This window comes from Tympanuchus pallidicinctus, unplaced genomic scaffold, assembly GCF_026119805.1.
Source record: "Tympanuchus pallidicinctus isolate F22 unplaced genomic scaffold, pur_lepc_1.0 scaffold17, whole genome shotgun sequence".
NCBI classification, from domain to species: Eukaryota; Metazoa; Chordata; class Aves; order Galliformes; family Phasianidae; genus Tympanuchus; species Tympanuchus pallidicinctus.
Genome location: NW_026294690.1, coordinates 15,007,560 through 15,022,987, shown reverse-complemented (window position 1 = coordinate 15,022,987; position 15,428 = coordinate 15,007,560). Strand labels below are relative to the sequence as shown.

Here is a 15,428-nt window from a genome sequence, read left to right as displayed (position 1 = left end):
CTTCCGGGCGACAGGCGCTGAAGCGGAAGCGGCCCCTCACCGCCATGACAGGTACCGAGGCGGAAGTAAACGTGATGTTCCTTCCGCCATGATAGGTACTGAGGCGGAAGTGGATGTGGTGCTCCTTCCGCCATGACAGGTACCGAGGCGGAAGGCCTCTCTCGGCCTCGCTCCGCCTCGCGCGACGTGTCGGAGGGCCGGCTGGCGGCTGCGCGAGGGCTGTTTGCGACGTGGAGCGTGCGGGCGCGCAGGCGCGGAGCCGAGCCCGGGGTAGCCGGCTTCGCCGCTGCCGGGGAGAGGGCCCTGCGGGCCGGGGGGTCGCGGCCGCGGCCTCGCCTGTGGCCCGGGGCTGCCGCCTCCGAGCGGGAGCGGGCGGCGCCGAGGATGAGCTGGTTCAACGCCTCGCAGCTGTCCAGCTTCGCCAAGCAGGCGCTGACCCAAGCCCAGAAATCTATCGACCGGGTGTTGGACATCCAGGCCGAGGAGAGCCCCTGGCCCAACGCCGTCATCCCCGACTACGGCGATGGTGAGCGGGGCAGCGGCGAGGCCTGGGCTTGCAGTGCGTGGGGCGGTTCCCCTCACGGCCTCCCCTCCTCCCGGACCCTCTGAACCCTACATAGGCTCATCTCCCCTTCCTCCTCTCTTGGAAATCCTCTGTCTCGGAGTTATTGCCGTAATTTTGTATGGCTTCTTTCAGACCTTGCGCAAGTTACTGTTTAAGATTGAGAGAGAGCGTGTTTGCTTTGCTCGGATGCTCTTACTTGCTGGAGGTGTCTCGGTCCACCTTAAGTCCTTGAATTACTTTGTCTTCCTTCTTTTATTTTGTCTAAAAATCAGCTCCAAGCTTTGGTAAGAAGTGTTAACCAAAATGATGCTGTTTGTGATCATATTAATATTTGCTTTATATGATGCTGAAAACTTTTCTTCTGAACCTGTTGCATAGTTGTATAAGAGATTGAAAAATTAATAATTTCGAACTTTTCTTGGTCTATATCTTTGTGCTTTTTAATTGTTTCAGGAACAAATTCTCTTATAAGTGGAGGATGGGATACTTCTTCTTGGGGTTTAAGTTCAAATACAGAACCACAGAATCCGCCAGTATCACCAACTGCAATCACCAAACCAGTGAGGAGAACAGTAGTAGATGAATCTGAAAACTTCTTCAGTGCCTTTCTCTCTCCAACGGATGTTCAGAGCATACAGAAAAATCCAGTGGTGTCCAAACCTCCGGCCAAATCACAGCGACCCAAGGAGGAGGTGAAAAGCACTTTAAAAGAGCCTCAGCACTTCAGTCAGCTGGAAGTACTGGTGACTACAGAAGCAGAAGTAAAAGATTCCTCTGTAGGTGGCCTAGCAGACTTGAAAAACCTCGATAGCTCAAAGGAGAAACCAGAAGAGAATTCTGTGCTTAAATGTAATGCTGAGCGTGAAGAAAGCACAAATGAAGTTGCTGACGGAAAGGCGTCTGCTCTCAATTTGAAAGAACCTGAGGATGCTCTTAATGAAAAATCCAGTGTGGGGACAGATAGAACTGGAGGTGCACTGGGTAGCAACTCACAGCCTCTTAATACAGGTACAAAAGATGTGGGCTTGGAAACTAAAGAACAAAAAACTGAGGACAGGCAGAGCAATACACCGTCACCCCCAATAAGCACTTTCTCCTCAGGAACATCCACAACTAGTGATATTGAAGTTTTGGACCACGAAAGTGTAATAAGTGAGAGCTCAGTAAGTTCAAGACAAGAAGCTGCAGATTCCAAATCCAGTCTTCATCTAATGCAGACGTCGTTTCAGCTTTTATCTACATCTGCCTGTGCAGACTATAATCGTTTGGATGACTTTCAAAAAATGACCGAAAGCGGCTGCTCCTCTGATGCCTTTGAAAGAATAGATTCATTTAGTGTACAGTCTTTAGATAGTAGAAGTGTAAGTGAAATAAATTCAGATGATGAGTTATCAGGCAAGGCTTGTGCTTCAGCATCTGTTGCTATCAGTCCTTCTGCACCAAAGACAGAAACAGTTGCCACCCTGAAAAGTAAATCTGAAGATGTGAATGACAGTCCTGTGGTACACACTGAGGAAGCTGAGATGGAAGAGAGTGGTAGAAGTGCAACACCTGTTAATTCTGAGCAGCCAGATGTTTTGGTGTCTGCTGTGCAAACTGAGGAACAGGTTGGGAAAGAGGAGACTGAGCCTCAGCCCGATGCTGATGGAGAGGTGCTGGAAGGGGACTCTGAAATGGAAAAGCTTAAAAAGGTAAGCACAGAAGTTTTGCAAACACACCTGATTCCAAGCTGATCTCCCGTCATCTCGTGTTGGAGATACTAGCCTGACCTCAGCTGAACTGATTAATACTGAATGAACTTAATTGTAGAAAATTATTTAATATTCTGCAGTGGAAAAATGTTGTTGAAATTTCTGGTCAAATCATTTTGGGTTTCGCTTGTGTTCAGTTACCAGTGTTGAGAGTTGTGTCTGGTGCAGGCAAACAGGAAGTACTGACAAGTCAAATGTATCAACCAATTAAATTAATACAAATTCCTTTTTTTCCGTGGGAGGTGGAAGAGATTTCTTGAGGTATTTTAATTTGGTTTGTGAAACTGCAAGCCTTTAGTATTTCATCAGTAAACTGGGGAATTTTTTTGCAAGCATTTTTTCCCCAGGTTTGCAAACTGTCAAAGTCTGATTACGTTGCAGCAGCATTACTTGTGATCTTTGAGGTCAGTGGCAGTGTAAATTGCTTTGTTCTAGATAAATTCACGTGTTAGACATAATCTGTACTTAAAAAAAAAAAAAAAAGGTTTATTAGGCATTAAATGGAGAAGAAAAGCATGCATATTGATAGTGAATAGGAGACATTTGAATGACTGGTTTAAATAGATGGAGTGTCCTTCTTCACGTTTACTAGTTCCTGTGTGGAAGGCTGAACTTGAGCTTTCTGCACTGTTTTATTTGGCCCATTTCCTTTGTCACCTTCCTGCCCTTCTGTTCTTGTCTTTACATTCCAACATGCCTGGGCACATTTTACTCTTGTTTTTTCCTCCTGCGTTTTGTTTCAGGCAGTGTTTTGCACAGTATGTGACATAGGTAGGCCTTGCTCCTGGCTGTGTCCTGCTGGCATGTTTGCCATGCCAGTGCTGTCCCTAATGCTAATAAGGGACAAACAATTGCATATGGGGCTCATACAGCCACAATATGATTTTCATTTTAAGGAAAGCTTTTTTTGTTTCTTTAAATTGTAAAGAATATCAGTGCAAATTCCTTAGGGAAACTCCACAGTCATGGAATCTCCTTAGGTTTACATAAGTCTGCATAAGTTTTCCTAATGTACTGAATAGTTGTTAATGAACCACAGCAAATGTTGTCTTTCCCTGACCATATAATGCCATTCATTAATAGAATCAGTTTGATTTCTTTATGTTTTTATATGTTTGTGTTATTTCTCTCTATTTAGCTTTCAAAAATCTGATGTTAGATGATTTTTTATCAGCTCCGCACCCGTCTGAAAGTTTGTTTTCCTCATCCAATATTGACATTTCGCAGAAGAGACCTCTTCAAATGTGAATCATTCCTTGACTTTGTAAAGAGTGGGATGAGGAGCACAGTGTTAATCTGAGTGTTTAACATCAGCTGTAGTTCTATAGGTCACCAGCTCTGTTTAAAAGCTTTGCAATTAAATGTAACTGCTGCTCATTTTGTCGAGTAGCTCAGCTGAGCCATATGTGCTCTCTTAGAAAGGTTTTTACCTCTAGGATAGAAATCTTGTGTTTAGAAATGACTCAGTTCTGAGTAAATGTAGCAAACGCATGGTGATCTTCTAGCTTCATGTTCCTGAAAACCTTGAGAAGTTTGAAAGTCAACTCTTTGAAAGGGTAGATAACAGCAGGACAAGGGGAAATGGTTTTCAGCTGAGGGAGGGAAGATTCAGGTTGGAAGTCAGGGGGAAGTTCTTTACTATGAGAGTGGTGGCCCATCCCTGGAGGTGTTCAAGGCCAGTTGGATGGGGCCCTGGGCAGCCTGGGCTGGTGTGAAATGGGGAGGCTGGTGGCCCTGCATGTGGCGGGGGGATGGAGATTCATGATCCTTGAGGACCCTTCCAACCCTGGCCATTCTGTGAGGGAATGATGAGAGGGGAAAGGGGAAACCTGCTACTTCTGTGTTTTCATTGTCCCATTAATCCAATCTTGATCTGTAAAAAACACTGTCCAGATGATTGATTCGTTAAATGAGAAACTGGAGAAGAGAGAAACACAGTTACTGAGTACAAGTAAAGAGAAGGCGCGGCTGGAAGAAGCTTATGATAACCTAAAGGAGTAAGTATGGAAGTATACACAGGCGTTGGTCTAGCTGTAACTTTATTGTAATGCACACAGTAGGTGAAATGGTAAAACAAGTACTAGTTCTCACCAGAACAGAGGCTGTGAGGGATATGCAGTATTTGGGGCAGGTGGAAGTAGTGCTTGCACGTGCTGTGATGGTATTTCTTAAAGTTGTTATTTCTTGTGGCTACAACTTCTTTTGGGAGGGCCAATGAAAGAGGCTTTAGTGAGGAATGGGAATCAGATGTGCGGTCAGATTTTGATGTTAATAAAGATCCTTATAATAAGACTGGGATCTGCTATTAAGGGAAACTGCTCTGGTACAAAGAGATGAACTTGATTTACTGTGGCATTTGCTGACTAAAACACAAGCAGTGGAAGCACAGTAGGAGGGCTGGTTGTAACTAAAATATGAATTCATTATTTAACTCAAGTTAAAATGCAAAATGAAAAGTTGAATTTGCCAGTTTTACTCATCAAATATGAATTCTAGACATTTGCAGATAATATATGTGAAGGTATTACCTAATGACTAAATTGATCTTAACTGATAGATGTATGTATTCATTTCCCCTGTACATGATACAGATTAAGAGGTTATTTGGGAATAACTTGATTAAGGGGCAAAACTCGTAAGGCCTATTTAGCATCTTGTTGCTTTCACTGGTAACTTAGTGGATTAATAAAGGTCTTTGATTGGTACTTCTTATGGATGTGTGTAAAAATCATAAACGTATTTTAAAAGCATTTAAACTGCTGCAAAATGTTTGGAATGTCACATCTCTGTGAAACCGTTCTGAAATGTTAATTTTAAATACAGTGAAATGTTTAGAATGAAGGAAGAGACCAGCAGCATTTCATCTCTTAAGGAGGAGTTTGCACAGCGAATAGCAGATGCTGAAAAGAAGCTCCAGCTAGCATGCAAGGAAAGAGATGCAGCTAAAAAGGTAATCAGCTTTTTAATTAAACAAATCCTTGGAACGTGTTAAAAATTGATGGAATACAGCTCTGAGCAATCCCATTTGACTTCGAGTTTAGCTTTACTTTAAATACAACGTTGGATCAGGTAACCTCTAGAGGTCCTTTCCAGCCTTTGTTGTTCTTGAGGAGCATTTGGAGATGGAAGGAGAAAAGTAATAGGTGATCAGCATGACCATGAATTTATCCATAATACATCCTACTAAAAGACCAAGTGTTTTGTTCTGTTATTTAGGAAGTAAAGACTGTTAAAGAAGAGTTGGCTACTAGACTTAATACCAATGAAACTGCTGAATTACTGAAAGAGAAAGAGGAGCAAATCAAAGGATTGATGGAGGAAGGTATGAATTAAAAAAAAAAATAAAGTAAAATCTGTAGAATAATTTGAAATGTGCTGTATTTACATTAAAGCCTTTGTTACTTGGCAAAGAGAATGCATCATATGAAGACTATTCATGGAATAGCAGGCAATAGATGCTAAATTTTGTGTTTTCTTCAGGAGAAAAACTTTCCAAACAACAACTTCACAATTCCAACACTATTAAGAAATTAAGAGCAAAGGAGAAAGAAAGAGAAAATATTAACTCAAAACAGAACAAAAAGATCAAGGAACTGGAAGAAGAGTTGCAGCATTTAAAACAGGTGAGATTTGCTTTTTTTTCACAAAAGCTTTTTAGTTCAGCCTTTTGGGGAAGCTGTAGGTGGACTTATTTTCTTGTGTTTTGCTGATGAACTGTTCTCTACTCTTATTAGTGGAACACTGAGATGCAATTTCAGTCCTTTCAAATTGCAGTCGCTTCTCTTTCCTGCTGTTTGTTTGCACTTGTGCTGCTGATTTTCAGGCTGACCAAATTCAGTTTATTAAATTTTGAGTTGAAAAACCATGGCCAGTTACCACATTTGTCATTGTCCTCACTCAGGTGACATGGTCTACCCTGTGCTGTGTACTGGAATTAGTCTGATGCTTCTTGTTGGCACCCTAATAGGTACTTGATGGCAAGGAAGACCTTGAGAAGCAGCATCGAGACAGCATTAAACAACTGAATGTTGTTGTGGAGCGACAAGAAAAGGATCTTGCCAAGCTTCAAGCAGAAGTGGAAGACCTTGAAGAACGGAACAGAAGTGTCCAGGCAGCTCTTGACAGTGCATACAAGTAGGCTGATATTTGTATGTCTGTATTCCACTGTAGAATCTGTTTCAGTGTCTACTTCTTATGCAGTGCTTCCAAGATGCTGCAGTGATATATAAGAAGTTATTTGTGAAGTCACTGTTCACTTCTTTTTCTCTCTCCCACAGAGAACTTGCAGATCTTCACAAGGCTAATGCTACAAAGGACAGTGAGGCACAAGAAGCTGCCCTGAGTCGGGAAATGAAGGCAAAGGAAGAGCTTGGGTTAGCACTGGAGAAGGCCAAGGATGAGGCACGGCAGCAGCAAGAAGCTTTGGCAATTCAGGTGTGTGTTAAACATGATGAATGAAACTTCCTAATTGAACAGAGTGTGTATGGATGGTGCCAGGTACATCTTCCATAAGGTACCAGGCACAAAAGAAGATGGAACTAATTTCTAAGACTTTTAATTCTAGTTGTCTAAATAAAGTGACTTTGACAGTCTATTTGCTAAGTGTGTAGTATTCATATCACGATGCAAAGGTTGAGAAGTTTAACTGGACACAACTTTCTGAGATAAACAAATTTGTCTGTCTGTGCATATGTAGAACTTAAGAGTTAAACTTGTGAGCAGACACACCCTGTTTGACTGTGTTTGAGAGCAGCAGAGGACTGTAGCAGTTAGTAGATGGCAATGTTTGGTAAGAGGTTAATGACAACACCTTGTTTACCTAGGTGGCAGACCTGAGGTTAGCTCTGCAACGTGCAGAACAGCAGGCTGCAAGAAAAGAAGACTATTTACGTCAGGAAATCAGTGAACTACAGCAGGTATTCGAGCAAATAAGCAATGCCAATGCATATCTGTGAGGAGGGTTCTCAAAACAAAATGTTTATGTGTCATAAATATCCTGGAAGAGAGGTTTTGTATTCCCAGTTTCCTCTGGTGTTTTTTTTTTCCAATAAAAATGTGTGATCAAAAGATGTTGCCTTTAATACTGAAAACAAAATAATAATTTTAAAGTATTTTAAATGTAATTCTATTCTTCTTGTACGAGACAATGTGCAACCATTAAGTTTGTCTTCTAAGATTTCTAGCTAATAAGTTTTGAATGACTCTTATCTGCTTCTTAAGAGATTTTTTCTTGGTCTTAAAGTTCAGATATTTTGTTGTTAAAGTTCTTCAAGTGGTGGTGGTATCCCAAAGGAAAGAAAACTTTTATTTGGAGCACAAAGGGATTTGTTTGTATGGGCTGAAACTGAGCAGAATCATGCATAAATGTGTAAGTGGAGGATAAGGAGAGAGGTGACCTAAATTAGGGGCACTGTTTGTCTTGCTGCAGTGTTTAGTGTGCTGCCAGTATGAACTGATAATTTGCTAAGCTGATTAATTCAGGAAGCTGCAGGTATCAGAATGCTGGGATAAATTAGGGATAAATTGCTTTCTGCTCTTGAAAATGTAAGTGTGTGGGCTGTTGTTTTGTGATGCATCCAAAAATGGTGCACCTCTCTGCTGGGATGGCAGACTTCACTGTTAGTTTAATCTAAAGGATTTTAGAACACGATGTGTTTAGATGAGTTGTGTGATAACATTTAAATTCACTGTATGGTTTTAATGCTTTAATACATTGAACTTGTGATTTCAGAGACTCCAGGAAGCAGAGAGCCGGAACCAAGAACTAAGTCAAAGTGTTACTTCTGCTACACGGCCTCTTCTCAGGCAGATAGAGAATTTGCAGGCCACGCTGGGAGCACAAACCTCTGCATGGGAGAAATTGGAGAAGAACCTTTCTGACAGACTTGGTAAGAAGTTTGTAGCTTGTGCTGAGCTGTACGACTCTTGTTGGAAGATGTAAAGTAACTGAAGGTAAATTTAAAAGGGCTTAATGTTTGCCCAAGGGTCAAGTGAGTGAATCGGAATTGGTGAGCACAAAACACATTCCTGTAAGGAAGGATGTGTGGGTTGTATTGCCAAGGTGCCTAACTCACTGATTTTCTTTACAACAGAGGATAATGGGACTGTAAGATAGAGGTGTTACACTATGCATGTGCTTACAGCATCTAAAAGAAGCATGAACACTGAGGCACTGAAGGTAGACTGGCATTTAGGGAAAAAAAAAGTAGTTGCTTCAAAAATACTGACAAAAATGCCTCAACTTCCATTTTGATGCACAAATAATTGACCCATGTTATAACTGTGTGAGCAGAAAAGGTAAATTCTGTGTTGGTTTGTTTTTGTTTAACATTAGGTGAGTCTCAAGCTCTTCTAGCAGCAGCTGCTGAGAGAGAACGGGCCGCTACAGAAGAGCTTATGTCTAATAAAGTTCAGCTGTCTTCTACTGAGTCTCAGAACAGCCGCTTAAGGCAAGAGAACAGTCGTCTCCAGGCTCAGGTGGAAATGGAGAGAAACAAATTGAAGAAAATTGAAGTTGAAAACAGCAGGTAAGCAGAGTGGAATAAACCATCCATTGTAGAAACATCTGCTGCAGCTCTTTGACTTCAGGCTGGATCTTTGAGTGTTGATTTCGATCCCCGGAGTGTTGATAGCACTGTTTAAAAACAAATAAACAAAAAACCCAGTTCTTAACAAAGCAGCCAACTTCTTGAGGGTACTTTTGTTTCATGCTAAAGATTGTCTGAAATATGGCACTTCATAATGCTTTAACATCTTGAAGCCGTGCTTTTATTAAGCGACTGTGCTGATAAAGACATTGCCAAGTGTGACATCAGATGGTACAGAGCATCACTTGGGCCAGTTTGAATCAGCTGTCCTGGCTGTGTCCCTTCCCAGCTTTTTGTGCTCCCCCAGCCTCCCTGCTGGTAGGGAAGCATGAGAAGCTGAAAAGTCTTTGACTGTGCAAGCACTGCTCAGCATTAACTAAAACATTCTTTTGTTACCATGCCTATTTTAATCAAAAATCCAAACCACAGTATCATGCAAGCCTGTATGAAAGAAATTAACTCTATCTCAGCAACATCAGAACAAAAGTAAATACAGAATACTTATTTTTTGACTTTTTGTTCCTCTTCAATGGTAGGTATGAGGTTGAACTAGAAGAACTCAAAGATGAGTATGCAAAAACTTTGGAAGATGCAAAGAAAGAAAAGGTATTGTCTACCTCAAGTCTGCTTCAGCTTTAAGCTGTTAATGATACCTGTGCCAACAGGGGGTTAACAACCTGCATTTACTTTTGTAGGCACTGCTGACTACTCAGTTAGAAATGGAGAAAATGAAGATTGAACAGGAAAGAAAGAAGGCAATTTTTGCACAAGAAGCAGCAAAGGAAAAGGTACCAAAGCTTGACATTTCTGTTCGGTTTTATTGAGGCTATCATTATTCTCTTAGATATCTAGAAATTAAAACTGTGGCAAGCAGCAAAGCAGCTTTAATGCAGTACAGTATATTCTGAGTGTACACATTAGAAATTTGGCTTTTTCTTTATTGTGCTTGCCTTTTATTTCGTCTGAAGTATGTAATTTGTAAAACTTGCTGAAGGAAGTCTTGAGTACTAATTCATTTAACCCGAAAAAAGATCAAAACTGGATACTGGTTATTCTGATCTTCTGAAGCTACTTGTTTCCTCTGCTTAGGCTGCTAGCATTGCTTCCACTGAGTTCCTGTTCTGAGTTTCACACAGTTGTATGTAATGTACTGCATACCTTCCACTTTGAGTCACAAAATAGTCTTGTAGTGTCAGTAACTTCTGATTAGCAGTTGATATTCAAGTGAAACTGCTTCTGTTGCTGGTTACTTCTTTTCTCTAGTGTCAAAATGTAACAGCTTTATCCTTCAGAGAGGGTCCTAAATTTTCAGATGCTGACTGTAAATGAGATCAATCTGTTTGGAAGGTATGACAGTAATAGAAGAAATCTCAGAGTTAATTTCTGAAACATAAAAAAAAAAAAAAAAAAAAAAAAAAAAAAAAAAAAGGAAAAGAAAAGAATTAATGTGCACTCCAAAAGTGGCATACTTTTGGGTTATGTTATTCTTCCTGTGATGCATTTGGGCATCTAAAACTGCTTCTGCATCTCCCTTGGCTACTGAAAGAGAAATTATTTTGTTGTAGTTTGCAACTTGTGTCTTTTTTTCCTTGAAAAGTCTAAAGAGTTAAGCAAAGACTAGAAGTGTTAGTAGCACAACAGTTCTTCATCGCTGAACTCATATGTTTTTTACTCGGTGAGGAGGGAAGGGCAGTCTGTTTTTACAGAATCTGTCTTTCACCTTCTTGTGGACTTTCTTCTGTAGCTGAGTGGTGATAATGTTTGCCTTGTTGGATTTTTCTTTTTTATTTAAGGATCGGAAGTCATTTACAGTTGAAACTGTTTCAAGCACTCCAACTATGTCTCGCTCTAGTTCCATAAGCGGAGTTGATATGGCAGGCCTTCAGACCTCTTTTCTGTCACAGGTATTGTATAACTGTAATATTGGCTTTTTTGATGTACTTTTTTTCTCTTCAGGAAGCTTTATTAATGTTGAAAATGACTCTTGAGAACTTGCTTATGAGATGCCTATGACTATAAAGCATCTGTGGAAGACAGCAGGACCACAGTTTTACTGCAGACTGATATATGCGTGTACCTCTGCTGAGTCCACACAACCAAATTAGCTAGAAGGTTTGAATAACACTGGTAGAAGTCAAACCATTGATTTATCTTCGCAAGTAATCCTGGTGTAGGGTGCATGCCCACTCCCTAGGCTGCATCATTGACTGCTGTCTTTGTGAAGCCTGCTGCTTTCATGTGGATACAGTTGTCGATGTCCGAGTTAAATGGTAGTTGTAGGATGTAAATACTTGCCAGTAAGGAGCTATCTCAAACTCTGAATATTCACCTTAAGCTCTTGTTTAAAAAAAAAAAAAGGTTGAGTATTGAAGTGCTTGCTTAGCAACAGTATAATTGTAGTTTTTAAGTGAAGTAATAAGTTAGGAGAGAGGCGATTTAAAAGCAGTTACTTGTGAGATTTTGAGGTTGTCTAACTTTTCTGTTTGTAGGATGATCCCCATGATCACTCATTTGGACCAACAGCTTCCGGTGGGAGCAATCTTTATGATGCTATAAGGATGGGAGCAGGTTCAAGTGTAATTGAAAACCTTCAATCACAGTTAAAACTAAGAGAAGGAGAGATCTCGCATCTACAGGTACTGTAGTTACTCTTATAGAGATGAAATGCAGCACTTTTAAGGTTAAGTGTTAATGCAGTCTGCTGTGTTTTACTGGTTTTATACTCAGAAAGTTTGATTCCTCTCCTTACTGCAGTTCTGTTAATTCAGAAAGCCACTGCACGAGTGACCAAGTAGATAGGGATGAGTAAGAGAAACATTTGTTGCTTCCTGTTTTTGTTTTGGCAAGGACTTATCAAGAAAACTTATCTGTCTAAAACAAAATGAAGCAAAAAGCACTGATCAGATCTGAGAAAAAAGTGAGAGTGCTTCCTCTAGATGCTATTTCTTAGTCCAGTTCATGAAAAATCCTTAGTGTTTTGAAACATTTAGATTTAATATGAAAAAGGTGATTATCTCTTCTTCCTAATTGTGAAACATTTCCTTTAGCTGGAAATTGGAAACCTGGAGAAAACTAGATCGATAATGGCAGAAGAACTGGTTAAATTAACAAATCAAAATGATGAACTTGAAGAAAAAGTGAAGGAAATACCAAAATTGCGTGCACAGTTAAAGGTAAGTGTATTCGTGTTGTAAATCTGATACAGTAGGCTTTTTTAAATCTCTATCAACTTACATTAAAATATATCTCTAATCATTTATGATTATGATTTAGATTTCTTTGCTTATTAGGAAACCTGATAATCCCTGCTTCATGACTGGTAGTCACTTTCAAAATGTCCTTGTTAAAAGCATGTGCTTTACATAGGATTGTATGCTCAGTTAATGAGAGGTCATTTCTGCCACATAAAGGCATTCTTTTTAGTAGGGGAGATGTTTTGATAAACAGCATGGATTTATGAGACTTCGATTTAGAGGCTGCATTTGTCTGTGGCGGTGATATAGTTAACAGGACAAATATTTTAGTCCTCTAAATCCAGCTGTATTCAGAGCATCAAAGCATGAAGAGCTTGCTTTGTGCATCACTGTAAAATAGTCACACTTTGATAAAGTGACATTCTGCTCATTTTCCCTAGTAGTGTAAAAAACACTGTTCTAGCAGCAAGCCTTTAAGTTGAGTGATGGTCTGATAGCAAACCACATGTTATTGCAGGACTTGGATCAAAGGTACAATACCATTCTTCAGATGTATGGGGAGAAAGCAGAGGAAGCTGAAGAGCTCCGGCTGGATCTTGAGGATGTGAAAAACATGTATAAGACTCAGATAGATGAACTTTTAAAACAAAGACAAAACTAACTCCTGCTGGAGCTCCTCACGTGATATGGTAACAGATTGTGTAGATATTTGTTTATGTAAATGCTGGATTCAGATGTCTTGTTTAAAAAACAAAAAAAAAGAGAATTAAGTGTATGATAGAAAGCGTGTCTATACAATAGAGTTCATATGTTGACAAAAATCAATGCTTTAAATGTCTTCTACTGTCTGCAGTTAAATTATTTGTGCAATATTTAAAAAAATAAGTCATCTCTGTATTTCTGTTTTTACTAAAAAAGGACCATTTTACTTACAAAAACACTAGCAGGAAAGATGGTTGTTACCTCATGAGACAGCACTGAAAGGCATGAGATTTACAAGTGGCCCTTCATATTCTCATATACCAGTGACAAATCAGAAGTCTTTTTAAAATGTTCTTTAGAAGAGTTTTTTCTAAAACTTGACCAGATCGTTTTTAGTAATGAAATAGCAGTGGTTTGCTGTCTGAAGGATGATTGGATGTATATATATTTTTAAATAAAAGAATTGCTGCTGCTCTCATGTAGTCATTCCTGGTATATAAATAGCAAGGTTTAGACAGAACTGGATTGCTGCTTAATATAGTTTTCAAGCAAGTCTCCAGTGGCTGCAAAGTATTTCTCATGCCATTCCTTGAGTGAGGTATTGGTCAAACAGCATCCACGTGGCTTGATCCTTAGCCATGTTTTGGGTCATGTCAGAGGAAACTTCGGAACTGGACCCTTGGGAATGCTGAGAATCAGGGGAAGAAGCTTGCCTCCTCCTCTTTGCATTCCAGCCAGCAAATATTTCTCTTTATCTCAGAGCTGTGGCTGTGATAGACACTCGTGTGAAATACTCCACAGTTTAAATTCTTGGCCTGTTACACTGTTGCCTCCACTGCGAGGGGTTTCTTTTGCATTTGTGTTGGTGAACACTGTTTCTGCTTCTGTATTCAGTGGACAGAAGGAGGCAAAGGGTACAAATGATGAGAAGCTGCTTTTGGTGAAAAGCCTCTCAGAGTTTATCACTTTGCCATCATAGTGAAATGTTCTCAGTTGCTTTAAGTTAAAAAGAAAAAGCCCGCAATAAAAAGACCAACCCAAAATGAAGGCAGTTATCAGAACTTACTGATTTGCAGCATGCTAAGTCAGCCAGAATTAGGATGTGCAACTGTCAGCTCATCCATTTCTTGAAAAGCAAAACAAAGAACCAGTGGACCCCCAAAACAATCCATACACCCTATTTCATGAAGATTAATGTTGAGAAACAGCTGTTATTCTTTGCAGAGAACCAGTAGTTTGCTCTTTTTACGATCTTGGAAGACAAATGGAGCACTTTGAAGATGTATAGAAACCACTTTATGGCTTTTATTTGGACTTAGAACTGCCAGTGTTTCTGAAGGTAACATTTTCTTTCTAACGTGTGTGGATGCTCCTTCACGTGCAGGTTTGAGCACCTCAAACTGTCTTGTGCTTCCAGGAGGGAAATGAGAAATTGACACGCACACTCAGCGTTAACATTTTTTAGATACAAAAACATTTGAGAGCGTGTTAGATTTTTAAATTTTACAAAAGCAGATGTAAATAGCTGTATTGACTCTTTCTGGATTCTTTTATTCTCATTCAGTGCAACATTTACTATCACACAGCAATCCAGGGGCCTACTGTGTCTTAAGCATCAAAGCCTTAGAAACCAGAGTAGCTGCTGGATGGTAATGTAGACTTCTACGTGTTTTGATTCACTTTGATATCATACCTGTGGGCTTGTTTTGAGGAAATGTTAATGTATACCAGGACATTTGATGCTTGTTGCTATGAAAAGGAAAAAAAAAAAACACATGCAAAAAGCAAGCATTTAGGTCACAGTGCTGCCATCCTCTTCCGTTTAAATCTGTTATTTTTAAGTACCCTCGTGGAAGCAACTAATTTACAGCCCATTCTCACTGCAAGTGTGGAGGAAGGTTATTTAAGGGCTCCCTCAACGTATGCTGTTCAAAGGGGTCTTATTTCATGCCTTTGGTAAATGAGGGCAAGGCCTCTATGAGGGGAGGTGGGTTTGGATGAGTACAGAAGGGGCTGGCATGGTGTTGGGTTGGTGTTGCCTCCTCCAGCAACAAAGAAGCAAGCTTTAAAAAACCACACGTATTCATCCATTGGAAAAAGGGTTGGTTCTGTTCATTTTTGTCCCGTTAACATGTTTGTTACGATGCGCGTTTTGTTAAGGGCTACGAAGGTCCTAAATAAGGAACAACATGGGTTACCCTGCGGTGAAAACGGGACTTTGGTTTCTAATTGTAAAATGTGTACAGACTGTACAGAGCACGGGTCGGGGTGAAATAAAACTTTATGCTAAGCGTGGGCTCCGGTTCTGTCTGTCAAAGGCTTAAAGCAGCGCTGTGGGTTTTTCTTTTCGGTAGGTGAGGACCGGCAGCTCTTAAGGGAAGATGCAGAGCGTAGGGCTACCCAAGGGCTCCGTGTATTCGGAATTTCACTTCAGCTCCACGTGAACGAGTCACGGCTATTTGGGTTACAAGGGCCTGATGTATTTATAACCGCACGGCAGTAATGGGATTAGGGATGATAGCGAAAATAGGGGCGAATTTCCCCGGCAGCAGGAAGGGGCAGCGCCTGCCGTGCCCCGCAGCTCCCCGGGGAGGAAATGGAACAATGCGGCGCTAAGAGGCCGCGCTTC

The 15,428-nt window shown here is 40.5% G+C and overlaps 1 protein-coding gene across 1 annotated transcript; it reads left to right on the top strand.

Moving 5' to 3' along the window:
- Positions 1-259: 259 nt before the first annotated feature.
- On the top strand, positions 260-15,089 carry TMF1 (TATA element modulatory factor 1). The gene is made up of 17 exons (XM_052678288.1): positions 260-526; positions 1,019-2,256; positions 4,210-4,313; positions 5,140-5,266; positions 5,533-5,638; positions 5,797-5,939; positions 6,284-6,450; positions 6,594-6,750; positions 7,140-7,232; positions 8,048-8,204; positions 8,651-8,843; positions 9,440-9,509; positions 9,599-9,691; positions 10,697-10,807; positions 11,393-11,539; positions 11,951-12,076; positions 12,615-15,089. The coding sequence occupies exons 1-17, from the start codon at positions 385-387 to the stop codon at positions 12,756-12,758; spliced, it is 3,318 nt and encodes a 1,105-aa protein (XP_052534248.1). The 5' UTR covers positions 260-384; the 3' UTR covers positions 12,759-15,089.
- Positions 15,090-15,428: the final 339 nt, after the last annotated feature.